The sequence below is a fragment of the Morus notabilis genome, unplaced genomic scaffold (assembly GCF_000414095.1).
Source record: "Morus notabilis unplaced genomic scaffold, ASM41409v2 Scaffold314, whole genome shotgun sequence".
Classification (NCBI taxonomy): Eukaryota; Viridiplantae; Streptophyta; class Magnoliopsida; order Rosales; family Moraceae; genus Morus; species Morus notabilis.
In genome coordinates this window covers 410,884-426,621 of record NW_010360279.1, presented here as the reverse complement: position 1 = coordinate 426,621, position 15,738 = coordinate 410,884, and the positions used below count along the sequence as shown (strand labels likewise).

Here is a 15,738-nt window from a genome sequence, read left to right as displayed (position 1 = left end):
CCCCCGCTGGCAACACAACAGCCGCCGCGGAGCCATACGCCCCAGTCGAAAGGAAAAGAGAAAGCTTCCTCTTCTTCCCGTGCCCCAAAGACCAGGAAGTCTAAGAAGGGTCCTTCGGGGTCGGAGGAGGAACTTGTGAGGAAAAAGAGGCGCAGGGACAAAGCACCGGTGGCAGAAGCGTGGATGCCGACGGTTCCCGTCCCTGACGTTGAAATTCCCTCGGCGTCGAGGGAGCGCGTGCTCATTCCAGGGGCCAAAATTATGGACCCCAAGTTCCAAGTTTCGGACATATCTGACGCCGAGATCGGGGCGATGCTAAAACTTCCTCCTCGTTTCTCCGTTGTCTTTCAGGCTCTCTACGAGTCCTTCCTTGAGCCTCATTGGGTCGCTGGCGCCCAATCCTCTTTGGTTGATCGTCAGCGAAAGCAGATTTCCTTCCAAATCCACGTAAGGCTCAATCTCTCCTTTTTTTTTTTTTTTTTTTTAACCCGCGGATCCCTGTCCCCCCATGTCTGTTTAATATAACCTCAGTTTTTAAGCAGACATGTTATTAAGGGGTGAATTCTTTTCCTTCTGCAAACATATCAATTTATTTACTTTATAAAGAATGTACAACTGGGATATGCGAGAATTTTATACATTATTGGTAGTACAGCTTCAGTTGTTCCGCATTCTACGGGTGTTGGATCTTCTTGCCGTCGAGGCTTTCCAAAACATAGGTTCCGGGATGCAGCACTTTCCTTATGCGGTAGGGCCCTTCCCAAGTTAGGCCCAGTGGACCGGTATTCTTAGGTTTTGTGCTTTGCGTTACCCTTTTTAGTACTAGGTCCCCTGGGATGAACCTCCTCTGTCGAACTTTCTTGTTGTAATATCGCGTCGTTCTTTGCTGATAAGCGGCGAGGCATAGTTGGGAGTCGAGCCTTTTTTCCTCCAACAAGTCGAGCTCTCCGTTCATGCCTTCCGTGTTGTCATCGTCGTTATGGACGATGGTTCTTAGAGTCGGCGTTTCGATTTCTATGGGGAGTACTGCTTCGACGCCATATGCCATGGAGAAAGGTGTCTCACCTGTAGTAGTTCGGCTCGTCGTTCTGTATGCCCATAGGACCTTGAGAAGTTCCTCGGCCCATTTCCCTTTTAGATCGTCGAGTTTTTTCTTGAGGGTATACTCTAATATCTTATTGACCGCCTCGACTTGTCTATTGGATTGTGGATGGATCGGTGCTGAAAAATCTTTCCGGATGCCCAGGTCATCACAAAACCTGCGCGTTGAGGCGTTGTCAAACTGTCTTCCGTTGTCGGATACGATTGAATGGGGAACCCCAAACCTGCATACGACGTGATCCCACATAAATTTGGTGCAGGCTGCTTCCGTGGTTGTAGTTAGGGCCTTTGCTTCTGCCCATTTTATGTAGTAGTCTACCACAACGATTGCAAACTTAAATCCTCTGGGTGCAAGATGTAATGGCCCGATCAAGTCAACCCCCCATTTGGCGAAGGGCCAAGGACTGAAAATGGACGTTAAATGTTCCGGGGGCGCTCTAGGAATTGTGGCATACCTTTGGCACTTGTCGCAACGTCGGGCGTACTGGAAAGCGTCCTTTTTTAGCGTGGGCCAGTAGTACCCTTGTCGCAACACCTTTAGAGCCAAAGACTGCCCCCCAGAGTGGTTTCCGCAGATCCCTTCATGGATTTCGTGGACGACCTTTTGTGCCTCGGTTTCGTCCAAGCACCGTTGTAGAGGGATTGAGTAGCCTCGTCGGTAGAGCAAGCCGTCATACAATAAGTATCTAGCGGCTCTATACCTGACCCATCTGGCTTCATCCTTTCCGTTTGGCAGCTGCGCGTCCATTAGGTATCGGATGAGGGGGGTCATCTAACTTTCATCTACTCGAACAATTAACGCCCTCGCCTCCACCTTTTCTTCTGTAGTTGGTTGCTCCAATTCCTCGATGGGGACGACCCCTAATGTGTCAGATTCTCTAGAAAATGCTAGCTTTGCCAGAGCGTCGGCGCTTGTATTCTCGATTCGTGGTATCTGGAGTATCACGTAACTTTTAAACTTAACGAGTTCTTCCTTTACCTTTCTTAAGTACGCTCACATCCTCTCGCCGCACGCTTGGTACTCTTCCTTCACCTGCGCGACCACTAATTGAGAATCGCTGAAGATGCTGAGTCTTTCAACCTTCAGGTGGCTGGCTAGCCGCAGTCCGGCAATTAGGGCTTTGTATTCCGCCTCATTGTTTGATGCCTTGAATTTAAATCAGACCGCTGAGGTAATTTTGTGGCCTTCGGGGCTGATTAACAGAACACCGGATCCTGACCCATTTTCACTCGACGCCCCATCCATATAGAGTTTCCAGTCTATAATGTCGACTTCTCTAGGTACGGCGGGAGTTGGCCTATGGGAGAACTCAGCTAAGAAATCGGCGAGCACTTGGCCCTTGATCGCAGTCCTTGGCACGTACTTTATGTCGAACTGGCTTAATTCTACTGACCATTTGAGGAGTCGACCGGAAGTTTCAGGCTTTTACAGAGCCTGCCTCAACGGGTGGTTTGTGAGAACCCGTATTGTGTGAGACTGGAAATAGTACCGAAGCTTCCTTGAAGCTACCATCAGGGCGAGGGCAAGGCACTCCATCTCGCTGTATCTTGACTCGGCGTCGAGAAGCCTTTTGGTCACGTAGTAGATTGGCAGCTGCACCCTTTCTTCTTCTCTCACTAACACGGAACTCACGGCGTGTTGAGATACTGAGAGGTATAGGCTGAGCTCCTCGTCGACATTCGGTTTTGATAGTATTGGGGGCTTGCCCAAATGTTCCTTCAACTTCTGGAAGGCCTCTTCACATTGGGGTGTCCATTCAAAGCGCTTGCTTCCCTTCAAAGCGTCGAAGAAAGGGATGCATTTGTCGGTTGCTTTTGATATGAACCTATTTAAGGCGGCGACACACCCTGTCAATCTCTGCACCTCCTTCGGCTTCGTTGGGGACCGCGTATCTTGTAGGGCCTTGATCTTCTCGGGATTAGTTTCAATCCCTCGGTTGCTGACCACAAAACTGAGGAATTTCCCCGACCCAACTCCAAAGGCGCACTTTTGGGGGTTGAGTTTCATGCGGTATTTTCTTAGTACACCAAACATTTCCCCCAGATGGTCGACGTGACGGCTGGCCTTAGTGCTTTTTACTAGCATATCGTCAACATAAACCTCCATTGTATTGCCGAGTTGTTGGGCAAACATTTTATTTAAAAGCCTCTGGTAGGTAGCCCCTGCATTTTGCAAGCCGAAAGGCATCACTTTGTAGCAGTAGAGGCCCCTGTCGGTTATGAAGGATGCGTACTCCTCGTCGGCTGGATGGATGGGGATTTGGTTGTATCCGGAGTAAGCGTCCATAAAGCTCAGCATCTCATGTCCCGCCGTGGCGTCGCCCATCTGGTCTATGCGAGGGAGTGGAAAGCCATCCTTTGGGCAGGCTTTATTGAGATCACTGAAGTCGATGCATGTTCTCCAATCTCCGTTGGGCTTGGTCACTAGAACGGGGTTTGATACCCAACAAGAATAATGGGACTCCCTGATGAACCCATTATTAATCAGCTTGTCGACCTCTTCTCTCAGCGCCTCATACCTCTCAGGGTTCATCGGCCGACACTTTTGTCTTTTGGGTGGATATGAAGGGTCGACGTTCAGGGAGTGACATATTACTCCGGAGTCGATTCCTTCCATGTCGGAATGATTCCAAGCGAAGACATCCAGGTTCTTCCTGAGGAAGTCTTCGAGCTCATCTTTAAGTGATGGGGTTAAGCCTGAGCCCTCTTTTAGCACTTTGGCAGACTTGCCTTCACCAACTCGGACTTCCACTAACTGTTCCACAAGTTGAGACCATGTGACTTCCTCCTGGATCCGGGGATCTATATCCTCGACGAGGCCTTGGTGAACCATCCTTGTCTCCTGTCTCCCTGGTTGGTCATATCCGCGCAGGGCGTCAGAGTACGCAACCCTAGCTTCATACTGGTTGCTTTCCATTTCCCCCACGCCATTCGGGGTGGGGAACTTGACCTTTTGGTGATAAATGGAGGTTATTACTCTTAACGCTTGGAGGGTTGGCCTCCCGACTACCGCGTTGTACTGGGAGCTTCCCTTTATGACCACGAAATTGGCCATTGTGGTTGCCTGTCGGGGCTTTTCACCGGCGGTTATGGGTAGGTGGATGGTCCTTTGAGGGATGACGGAGTCGCCTGTGAAGCCATACAGCGGCCTGGAGGTTTTCTCCAATTGCTCCTTCTGGATCCCCATTTTTTCTAAGCAATCGGAATATAGGAGGTCCACCGAGCTCCCATTGTCCACCAAGATTCTGCACACGGTGTGGTTTCCTATCATGGCTTCCACTACCAAGGCATCGTTGTGGGGAAAATGAACCCCACAAGCGTCATCCTCGTTAAAAGCCATATCAGTATGGCTGTACCTTGGAATTTTTGCGACGTAGACGCTCCAGAATCGCCCCTGATAAACCCCATGGCCTCGTGGGCGTAATCCTTTTGAGACCTCTTCGAGTCTCCTCCTATGTAGGGACCGCCGAGGACAGTCCTTATGACGCCGACGGGTTCACGGTCCTCTGGGCGCTAGTTCTCCTCTCGGCGTCGACCATCATTCTGCCCACCATGGCCGTCATTTCGGGACCTTCGTTCGGCCCTGAATTCCTGCAACCTTCCTTCGCCGATCAATCTTTCGATCTCGTCTTTGAGGTCGGCACAATCGTTGGTGTGGTGGCCGACATCGCCATGGAACCTACAGAATTTCTTCTGGTTCCTTCGGCTGGGGTCTGACTTCATCGCCTCCGGTCGGCGCAGTAAGTTCCCGCGACCGACTTGGTTGAAAACGTCCTCGACTCCCACCATTAGCTCATGGTAGGAATCATACTTTTGGAACAGCCGAGGTCTTCGGGTGTCCTCTTGCCTTGGCTTTTTGGCTTCCGGAGCGCTCGTCGCTGCGGCGGGCTGCTTGTCTCTCTTTCCTCCGCCTCGACGTTTCTTCCCATCCTGCTTCGTAGGCGCTGACCCCTGTTCGGTTCCTTTGTTCTTGTTGGTCCGGTGCTCGGGGTCGTCTGCGTCTGCCTCTTCGGCATTGATGTACCCCTGCGCTCACGCCAGAAATTCTCTGTAGCTGGTTGGAGGTTTTCGGTTTAGCTCTCTTTTGAACGGGATTATTTTCTTCATGCTAGATAAGACCCACATCAAAGCTTCTCTGTCTGTTATGTCCATTGTGGCAGCGACAGCCTCCTCATACCTTGCGAGCCATTCCCTCAATGACTCGTTTGGCTTTTGATATATCGTTGTCAGATTCTGCTTTGGGGGGACGTACTTTTTTACCCCTATGAATTGGAGGGAAAATGCTTCCTTCAACTCATCCCAGCTCGAGATAAAGTTTGGCCTCAGCGTTCGGAACCATCTCCGCGCAGAATCCGTCAAATGGTTTCGAAAGGCTCGGCACATGATCTCCTCGGTGTAACCGTGTAAGAGCATGTGCCCGGTGTACATCTCCATATGGTCGTCGGGATCTCCTCGCCCATCATATGGCGGGATTGGCGGCGACCTATATTTATCGGGGAGAGGGGGTGCCATTACTTCTTCGGTAAATGGATGGCCATGGGTGCGACTGGGGGTGATATCAATGTTTACCACCTCAGCCACACGACCTATATTCTTTTTTAGGCCCGCCACGTCCCCTGACAGTTTTTGCTCCAGGCTGGCCATACGTTCCATGATGGCGCGCGCTTCCTCTGTCGAAATGGCCGAGCCGGCTACTCTTGATGCTTCCGCCCTCTGAACGTTGGGTCCGCCTCGGGCCTGGCCGCCTGCCTGCACTGAGCCTGAGTCTCCTGGCGGGTTTCCACCTGGATTCTGAGGTAGTACCTCGGGGTTTCCAGGACCTCTCAGTACCCGGTCCTCGGGAGCTCGGAGCTCGGCGGCCCCCAAAAAACTGCCGGGGGATTGGGAAGGCCGAGGCCTAGGAGGGCCTCAGCGATTCTCACTATCTCCGGTTCCCTATTGGACAGGTGGGTAGTCACCGCGGTTTGGATCTCCGGCCATGGCGGGTCCCTGCGGCATCGGAGCATATTCTAATGGTGGCATGGAGTTCCTTCCATCTAAGCGTTCCACCACGGTCATCAGCCCACGTACCAGCTCGGTTAGAGTGGTCAGTTGGGCCTGCATCTGCATCGGATCCGCCTGTGGCGCGTCTCGAGGTGGAACTTCATGTCCAACCGGGCGTAGATCTCCTTCCATCCTGCTATTCCCTGGACGGGCGGCGGCTTGTTGCTATGTTGTTAGGGGTCGAACGCTTTCGCTCCCCAATGGAGTCGCCAATTGTTGACGGTCGAATTTCACCAACAAAAAACTGGCCGGGTTACCTCTTGGTTTCTCTTTGGATTACCGGCCGTGTATATATATTTTGACGTGTCAGGAAATGGTGAATTATTTGTGTGTGAGGATCTATTGAAAACCCCTAAGATATTAATGACACAAGGGAATTTATAGTGGTTCACTCTATAAATTTCAGAGCTACATCCACTGTAATCTTGTATTTCTTTATCTTTGGGTAAGATACAGTTTATAATGTATTTTCTTAGCTTGCTTTCTTTTTTTCCTGAACCCCCCCGTTAGGGGTCTTTCACCTTTTATACTGGGGCTTCCTTCGCTCGGGTAGTTTCCCTCACAGCTAGAAGCACTCAAGTGCTCTCCTTTGGTAGGCCCAGACGTAGCCCACTAATTTACACTGTTCATCCAATCTGTGCTTCTCCGTAATACTTTCCTGTCCCCTGTGGGGGCAGTCTGACAGTTTGTAATTAATGCTCGCAGACCACCTCCACTTGTGCACGTAACCCGCAATGTCCCCTAAAGGACGTTTCCCTCGTCACCAGTACTTCTCAGCCCAACCACCTTTTTTTATGGCAACTTCCTGTGGTTGAGAGATCTTCATCCTATTGCGTCGATGGTATGTCCCCTAAAGGACGTTTCCCTCGTCACCAGTACTTCTCAGCCCAACCGCCTTTTTTTATGGCAACTTCCTGTGGTTGAGAGATCTTCATCCTATTGCGTCGATGGCGCAATTGGTCGGCGCCACAATAGGTCGTCGTCTTGACTTAGACTCTGTCCCGGAGCCTTCGCGGAGGACTAAGAGGAGCTTGCAAGCGTCGAGGGTCTTCAAACGTCGAGGGTTACTTGCTTGGTGGGGGTTGATCAAGGCCACGTGTCGCGGCATACTTCGTCCACGCGTCTGCCATATTTTTCCACACAACAAATAACATACAATACAAACCAAACATGCCCAAAACTGTTGCATCAGCAACATGACTGAAAATGTTTTAGGAATAGAACAGGAAGAAACGACACCAAAAATAAATAAGAAAAAAAATAGAAAAAAAAAATGCATCTGAGCGAGAACGAAGGCATAGAAGGCAACACGTTCGTAGTGACCGGCGGTCTTGGGTTTGTGGGTTCGGCTCTGTGCTTGGAGCTCCTCCGACGAGGTGCGCGCCATGTCCGCGCCTTTGACCTCCGAACCACATCTCAGTGGTCCCACGATCTCCTCACCCACGGCGTTCACATCATCCAAGGTTCCATTTTTCTCCTTCCTGTCTCGATTTCAGACCGAATCTTGGATAGATTTCAGTGTTTATGTTTTTTTTTTTTTTTTTTTTTTTTTCCTTTGTTAATTTGGTAATAGGAATTTTGTGTTAAAAAGGGGAAATTGCATTCATGGACTATAAACTTATTGTCATTTACATGTTGCACTTTACAATCAACGGATGATAATCAAGGTCCAAATGCCAAAATCTTGAAAGTTTAGGATTCAACTTGGCCAACCAATGAAATGTTTTGGGTCCATTTGGGTAAAAATCGTCTACTAATTACCGCCCATTAGTTATTGGACCATAATTTATGTAAAATTTAGGGTTTTATTTGCTAAAATTAAAATGTTAGGGTGCAAGGCTCATTATTGTTTCTTTATACTAAAATTAAAATCCTTACAAATCATATCATGCTTTTTGTTTTGTAATGTATGCTATGTTGGGGTGTAACTCACTTAGTTGTTGGCCAAAATGAAACAATGACCAGGAGATATTGCCCAAAAAAAGGATGTTGAAAAGGCTCTACGCGGGGTGGATTGTGTGTTCCATCTCGCTTCGTTTGGGATGTCGGGAAAAGAAATGATGCAATTCAGCCGTGTTGATCAGGTAAACATAAACGGAACCTGCCATATCTTGGACGCATGCCTTGAGTTTGGAATTCAAAGACTTGTCTATGTGAGCACCTACAATGTTGTGTTTGGTGGGAAGGAGATTGTCAATGGGAATGAGACGTTACCGTATTTTTCTATAGATGAACATGTTGATCCATATGGCCGTAGCAAATCGATCGCCGAGCAGTTGGTCCTGAAGAGCAATGGCAGGCCCTTTAAGTAAGTAAATTTGATCTCGATTGACCCAAAACGGCGCTTCAGTTTGGTTTTGGTTGTAATTTATTTGTTTAGCCTATTATTACGACTGTGAACCATATTGTACTCAGATCTGTACTTATTAAGCATACTGTTTGGACAATGTCAATAAGTTGGAAGAGAAGCTATATGTGTCGCTTACAATGCAATTTGTGAGTTCATATATGTTTGAAAAATTGCAAAAACTAAGAAAATCTCTGCTTTTTCATGGTATCCAATGGCTTTTGCGTTGGTATTGCTTATGCTTTTTTCTACTTCCTGTCGTGTTGATTATTCAGTTTAATACTGCAAAAATAAAGAGAATCTCTATAGCAGCATCTGAGAGGGGTTTGTGTTGGTATTGCTTTAGTTTTGGGTACTTTCTCCAATCATGTTACTTATTGAGTTTAATTTTTCAACATCTGATATTTCTGACGTTACAGGAAGAAGAATGGGAAATGTCTTTATACCTGTGCCGTTCGGCCGGCTGCTATTTATGGACCTGGTGAAGAAAGGCACTTTCCGAGGATAGTTTCTCTGGCAAAGCTAGGCCTGCTGCCTTTCAAGATTGGTGATTCAAGTGTAAAAGGAGACTGGATTTATGTTGATAACCTAGTACTTGCGCTAATATTGGCAAGCATGGGACTTTTAGATGACATTCCCGATAAGGAGAGACGTCTAATAGCTGCTGGGCAGGCTTACTTTGTATCTGATGGTAACAACTACTCATCATCATCCACCTTTGTTAAAGTTGTGAGGAAATAGGACGCTTATTTTATGCAAATGGAAAAACCATTTATTTGCGAATAATTTTGAGATCTAAAATACCAGTACTTTTATAGGGTCTCCTGTCAACAGTTTCGAGTTCCTTCGACCTCTTCTTCAAAGCCTGGATTATGACCTGCCAAGGGCGTCCTTATCTGTCCCTCAAGCTTTGCTCTTGGGAAAGATTTTCTGGGCAATCTATACGATATTATATCCATGGTTGAATCGACGGTGGCTTCCTCAACCCTTGATCCTTCCTGCTGAAGTATACAAGGTTTTTCTCTCTATTTGAAACCAAAAGATGCAGGTCCTTTTCTATAGTGAGATTGTGATAAACTTTGTTGAATGTGTTGTGTACATGTTATAGGTTGGTGTTACCCATTATTTCTCCTTCCTTAAAGCCAAGCAGGAACTTGGGTATGTCCCGATGCTGACGCCTCGAGAGGGCATGGCTGCAACCATTTCATACTGGCAACAGAAGAAGAGGAAAACTTTTGATGGGCCTACTATTTATGCATGGCTATTCTGTGTGATTGGAATGACCTCACTATTTTGTGCTGCTTATTTACCTAACGTGGGATCGGTGCCGTTTATCAGAGCAATTAGCATTTTCTTGTTCAGATCAATGTGGATAGTGAGGATGGTGTTCCTTGTAGCCACGGCACTACATGTTGGGGAAGCTATATATGCATGGCATCTAGCAAAGAGGGTGGATCCTGATAATTCGAAAGCATGGTTTTGGCAGACGTTCGTGCTTGGGTTCTTTTCGTTGCGTTTTCTGCTGAAAAGAGACCGAGAAAGTGAGCGTGTGAGGATGTAGTCCACTCTCGTAAGCGATCCTGTATTTATAATCACAAGTTTTCATGCAAATCGGGGGAGGAATATGTTTCGGAAACATACCTCCAAAGAGGACATTGTAAGAGGGAGATTTTAAGGGTACTGTAAGTGATGTTCAGGCGGTTCATTTTGAAGGAGTTGAATACTCGGAAAATTCAAACTCAAAATCGAAGAGATCTTCACGTCTGATGTTATTATATTATATGCACCTTCGTTTTTATTATATTAATACTGTTAGAGGAATTTTAACATTAAAAAAGGTCACGTAACAGATTTTATTCTGCTTTTTGTTAATGCGATATCGATATACATGTAGAGGCAATGCTCAAATCAACATACTGGACGTCCGAGACGGTAAATTTTGCCATTGACAGTCTCGGCCTGAAAATAGATGGAGATGTAAAACGAAACAAACACGTTAAAACAAATTGTAAGAATTACCATACTTAAAAACATAAATATATATAACTGATGGGCAACAAGTCAAACACAACAAAATACAATGAGAGCCCAAAAGACACGACAAACTACAACATCATAACATCCTAAGACGACTGACTAGTAGAACCACAAAATTATCTTTACCTAAATTCTATTTAACAAATCCCCATCTCACTACTACCTACTTGGTCAACACTCTAGGCAAGCAAATTGCCAGTAAATTCGAAGCCCGAAACGACAATTCTACACTCCTTATTCTACCAAACTTACACGAAGCTTAGGCTACAAACGGCATGATACTACTAGTACACAAATTAGTGGAGAATCATGACACAAAGTTACAAAGGAATTGATAAATTGACTTCACTTCCATGGTATGTTCGACATGCCTTGGGGGTTACTGTTGTTATTGCAGGCACCAGTACTCTGATTAAGTGGGCTCCCGGGCCCACCTGAAGATTCACTGAGAGTTCCACGTGAGGGTGGGCTATTGGGCACAGCTGGTCCATAACCAGGCCCAATGTTTGGCGTGGAGGACAAAGGTTCAGCCCGGTTCGCAGACTTCGGTTCCTTGCGACCATCAGCTATAAAACTCCCAACGACTACCTGCAAAATTGCAATAAAAACACACTTTTATTTATGCCTCGACTTTATTCACACAATGTTTGGAAGGAAATATAGAAAACAAGAGGGACAGAAAAGCTGTGAGAGAGAAGACAGGAAGTTAGTTGACTTTTTGTTGTTTGGTATTGCAAGTGGAATGAGAGGGGGAAGAAGTAAAAATTTCTATGTTCATATTTTATTATTGTTTTACTAAAAGTTCATAACATGGTAATTTTACAAGCATCGCCTTTGTCAAAATTTTCTATTCGCTTTATTTATCCAACTTTAGAGATATTAAAAAAGAATGTGGCCCACAAGATTTTCTTTTCCTCCAAAAAATAACTCCGACCAAACAACACTCTCCCTCCAGCTTTCATCCATACCAAACGTGGTGTTAAAACTTAAGGCTGCATAACCAAGAGAGAAATCGCAATTACTGCTGTCCCTACTAGTGTTTCTAGCGTCCTCGGCCATTAATTCAAGTTTTCAACATCATTTCGCCAGACTATTGTTTCACATTGCATGAATAATTCACAGATCTCAAACGATCTGTTTTGGCTGCAAATGCATGTAAAAAGCTAGAAGTACCTGAACAGGAGAAGCAGCCGTCAAAAGACCCGCGACACCACCGCCTAAAACACGACCATCTGTGCCGGACAACGAAACGCTTAAACCCCCAGTTCTACTCCTCTGACCACCATTTTCAGACAGAAGAAACGAACCAGAGAGTGACAGAATCTCATATCGCCCCTGCAAATGGAAAACCACATTGAATAAATGCATAATGATTAGGGTAAGCCCACAGCTACCTCATGAAGTATCTAAGAAAGTCGCATTTCACAGATAGACTTTACAACTGATATTACTTAATTTGTGAGGTAAGAATTTGCGTGATGTGATAGACTTTGCACTTTAGTTTAGAATGATAAAAAGAGACTTTTGACAACCCATAAACACTGAAAGAAAATGAAACCTCTTTGTAGTAGAAGACCCTTCACTTACAGGAATCCTAAACTCCAATGATGAACTCCTAGTTACAAACAGAATATAAAAACAAATGAAAAATGGGAGAAATATCTGGTAGGGCACCCCAAAAAAAAAAAAAAAAAAAACAAAACAAAACAAAACAAAACAAAACCTACTGGTATTGCACAATTTTGGATCATTAGATCTTCATCAAGTTGCGTCAAATGCACATGCTTTTTTATACCAATTTGATCTGACAATTCAAAATTGTGCAATATCTGTAAGGTATTTTTTTGGTACCTTATCACAGAATTCTCCAACCATTTTATCTCAATTCAAAACATAGGAATCAAATTACCAAAAAGACAATTAATCCTACAAAGCATAATAAGCAATCTCACAAACCTCATATGTAACAGTTCCACCAGAGGTTGCAGGCTGGCGAAGAGTAACATTAGATATTGCTCCATTTGCCGACAGAACGCAGACAGCCCTTGGACCATGCTGAGAAAACGACATTATTTTTGATGATACATCCTGAAAATACCAAACACCTGAAATATTATACTCCAATTTCCCAATCAAATAGAAAATAATGAATTTCTGACAAAAATAATAATAAAAAAGGGCACAATTCAGTCAAACGCATATAAAGAGAAACATTGAAGTCCCACCCTGAGGATCCCACATTGACATAGGAGAAGAGATGACGGTGTTTACCAAGAATGGTTCATAAATGGTACAGTTTGTGAGTTAGTAGCAAACGCATATACTCTAATAATTATAACTTGACCACCACGTTCAGCCTTTGCCAAGCTCAGAGGAGTTTGACAAGATAAATTATTTACTAAATAATTTGAGCACATCAGACCAAATTATTTACTAAATAATTTGAGCGCATCATCATGAGTACGTGGTAAGACCATCCAGTAAATTTAAAGTCAAAGAAAGAACATTCGGCGAAAAAATATCCATACCACAAAAGCATCTGTACAACTAAAAAGAACTTGTAAAAATTAACAAACCGTCCTTATATACCAATCAATTCAGAATGGACAGAAGGAAAGGAAAATAAAGGAAAAGGAAGAAAATGTATATAACCTCTCCGGCTTTGACAGTGATAACATGTGGTGTAAAACCAAATCCTGCTGACCCTGAAGACGTAAAAAAACCAAATAATGAATATTTACAGTAACCAAATGAAGTATATTTAGACCATTTTTTGTGATAATATGAAAATGTTTTGAGATCCTGAGGATATAATTGATGTAGTAAACATGCAACTTGCTAAATAGACATTAACATTGAACGTGCAAAATAAACATTTGTTCTTACCAAATATGTATAATTACATTAATTATGTTATACTATTTAGTATTATATATATATAAACATGTCACATTTATTAGGCATAAAAATTAGTGCACATCATCAAATAGAGATGAAAACTAGACAACTAGGATTCAAGAGCCAACGTTTTTTAAAGCGCAATGCAACAAGCAAGGGCATATAAGTAATTTTAACAATTAAAAATATTCTTAATCCACATTTAACAGATCCCAGGATTCAGCAGCATAAACGTTATTGCTTGCGACATATCCCACCCACATATGCGTTTATAAATATATATGATGACAACAACAACAACTAATAATTGATTTCCTGTCCCAGCAAATTATAAAAAACCAATTCCATTTGCCGTAACAGTTCAAACCAAAAGAACAATCCTCCGAAGTCCTAACAAATTTTTTTCTTTATTCTTTTTTTGTTTTATCTTCGTTCCCTTTATAAATCATTTCCTAGGAAACAAAAACAAAAGCATTAAAAGGAAATCAGATATAAACCAAGGTAAAAGATTGGGAATAAGTCAAAGGGCACTGTTTTATAAAACGCAACGCCTATACAAAAACATTTAAATAGGGAAAAAAAAAATTCCCACCACGTGACACGCATATTGCTCACATAATGCAAAAACAAAAATATCAGTATTTACAAGTTTAATTTAGCGATAATTTTATGTTTACTTAATCGTCATCTCCAAATTGAAAAATAAATAAATAAATAAATCTATATATATATATATAGAATGAAATAAAAAAAGATCAAACACAAACAAAACCCAAAAGGGTTCATTTCATTAAAAAATGAAACAAATACTATGAAACTTGTATAAGAAAAAAATAATAATAAAAGGATCATTACCGAAAGCATCAAATTGTTGCTTCTTGCCAGTAGAACCGGGAGGCCTGCCTCTAGCTTTCTTCAATGAAGCAGAAGTGGGTCCTCCTCCTCCTCCTCCACTGATGGCGGCCGTCGGAGGAGGGGACGAAAACCCACCACCACTAGACTGGGTTACGCCAACAGACGGAGGATTGGGTGACAGACCCAATGCCATGGTGCCATCTGGCCCATACTTCCTCGGCCTCCCTCTTTTCCTCTTCACCATTGGCTCACCACCACCACCACCAGAAGCAGCCGCCATTGGGACCATAACGCCGCCGGAAGAAGCGTCGCCGGAGGGCTGGTAAGAGGGTGACGTGGCCGTGGTAATGTTGGGCTTGTAAACAGCGGCGGCGGCGGCGGCGGAATCGGGTGGAGTGAAGGGAATGCGAATGTTGTTCTGTTGATGTTGAAGACCAACCATCAAACCCGTCTCGGATCCTGACATCTCTTTTTCCAAATTCCTCTTTTTTTCCTTCCTTTTTGGACTCTGAACTTTTTCCTAAATTTCCATACGCCAATAACCAGGATCTTCCCTGAAAAATTCACAAACAAAAGAAATTAAAATAAAAAAAAATGAAAAACCTGATGTACTGAAATTTCAAAAAAAAAAAAAAAAAAATCTATGCTTTCTTCAAATTCTGTTGTGTCGGATCTTCACTGAAAGTTTTCAAACTCGAAGATTTCCTTTTTTTTAAAAAAAAGGGAAAAAAAGAACAAACAGACTGAACAAATAATAAACCTTTTTTTTTGTTATGAGTGTTCGGATCGGCGCGAACAAAAATCTGATAACTCTCTTTTTTTCACTGACAACAAGAAAAAGATAATAAATTTAAAAAAAAAAACAAAAAACAAAAATGGAAGTACAGTCAGTACTACTGTGATCGTAAAATTTCGAAGAGGAAATTGAATTCCCAGTGAAGCTTCATCTTCAAATCTTGGAACAAAATTAGCAGCAAAATCTTGTAAAGAAAACCCTAATAACTGCGAAGATAAGCATAAAAATCTCTAGTTACCTGGTTTAAAACCATCTGGGAAAAAAAATATAAACATGGTGGTGTTTGTTTGTTTTATTTATTTATTTATTCAAAATTCGACGAGATCATGAAAAGAAAATTAGCGATTAAAAGCTTAAAAATGACAAAAATCAGCATTTTAAACAAACGAACAATTTTTAAAAATATATATATTTTTTTTTTTTTGGAAATTCGCAGTAAAAAGAATCTGAACGAAAAATACAGTGAAAAATAAGGAAAATCAGAAAATAGCCGAAAAAATTACAGTAAACTCACCAATAATTTAGAAAAATTAAGCGAGGAACCGAGATTCAGAAGAGATGGAAATTCTAGGGTTTTCAGAAATGAAAAAACGGAAAGCCGCTCCGAAACCTTTTTCTAAGAAATGCGAGAATTCTGAAATATTTTGTTTTATTTTATTTC

At 43.5% G+C, this 15,738-nt stretch overlaps 3 protein-coding genes across 5 annotated transcripts; 1 reads left to right on the top strand and 2 right to left on the bottom strand.

The window, feature by feature from the left end:
* Window positions 1–4,614: 4,614 nt before the first annotated feature.
* LOC112091244 lies at window positions 4,615–5,745 on the bottom strand. Its single transcript, XM_024164336.1, has 2 exons — window positions 5,221–5,745; window positions 4,615–5,127 (listed from the first exon to the last, which is right to left on the bottom strand). Exons 1-2 carry the CDS (start codon window positions 5,743–5,745, stop codon window positions 4,615–4,617), a joined length of 1,038 nt encoding a protein of 345 aa, XP_024020104.1.
* Window positions 5,746–7,338: 1,593 nt separating this feature from the next.
* LOC21407533 (short-chain dehydrogenase/reductase family 42E member 1) lies at window positions 7,339–10,376 on the top strand. Its single transcript, XM_010096214.2, has 5 exons — window positions 7,339–7,607; window positions 8,110–8,452; window positions 8,911–9,182; window positions 9,310–9,506; window positions 9,600–10,376. Exons 1-5 carry the CDS (start codon window positions 7,418–7,420, stop codon window positions 10,050–10,052), a joined length of 1,455 nt encoding a protein of 484 aa, XP_010094516.1. The 5' UTR covers window positions 7,339–7,417; the 3' UTR covers window positions 10,053–10,376.
* Window positions 10,377–10,510: 134 nt separating this feature from the next.
* LOC21407532 (AT-hook motif nuclear-localized protein 10) lies at window positions 10,511–15,738 on the bottom strand. 3 transcript variants are annotated; one of them, XM_010096213.2, is made up of 6 exons: window positions 15,592–15,738; window positions 14,282–14,835; window positions 13,181–13,233; window positions 12,485–12,616; window positions 11,702–11,863; window positions 10,511–11,116 (listed from the first exon to the last, which is right to left on the bottom strand). In XM_010096213.2, the coding sequence occupies exons 2-6, from the start codon at window positions 14,745–14,747 to the stop codon at window positions 10,874–10,876; spliced, it is 1,056 nt and encodes a 351-aa protein (XP_010094515.1). In that variant the 5' UTR covers window positions 14,748–14,835; window positions 15,592–15,738; the 3' UTR covers window positions 10,511–10,873. The 3 variants fall into 3 exon arrangements, with proteins under 3 accessions (XP_010094515.1, XP_024020083.1, XP_024020082.1); XM_024164315.1 differs by lacking the exon at window positions 15,592–15,738 and adding an exon at window positions 15,176–15,196; XM_024164314.1 differs by lacking the exon at window positions 15,592–15,738 and adding an exon at window positions 15,042–15,105.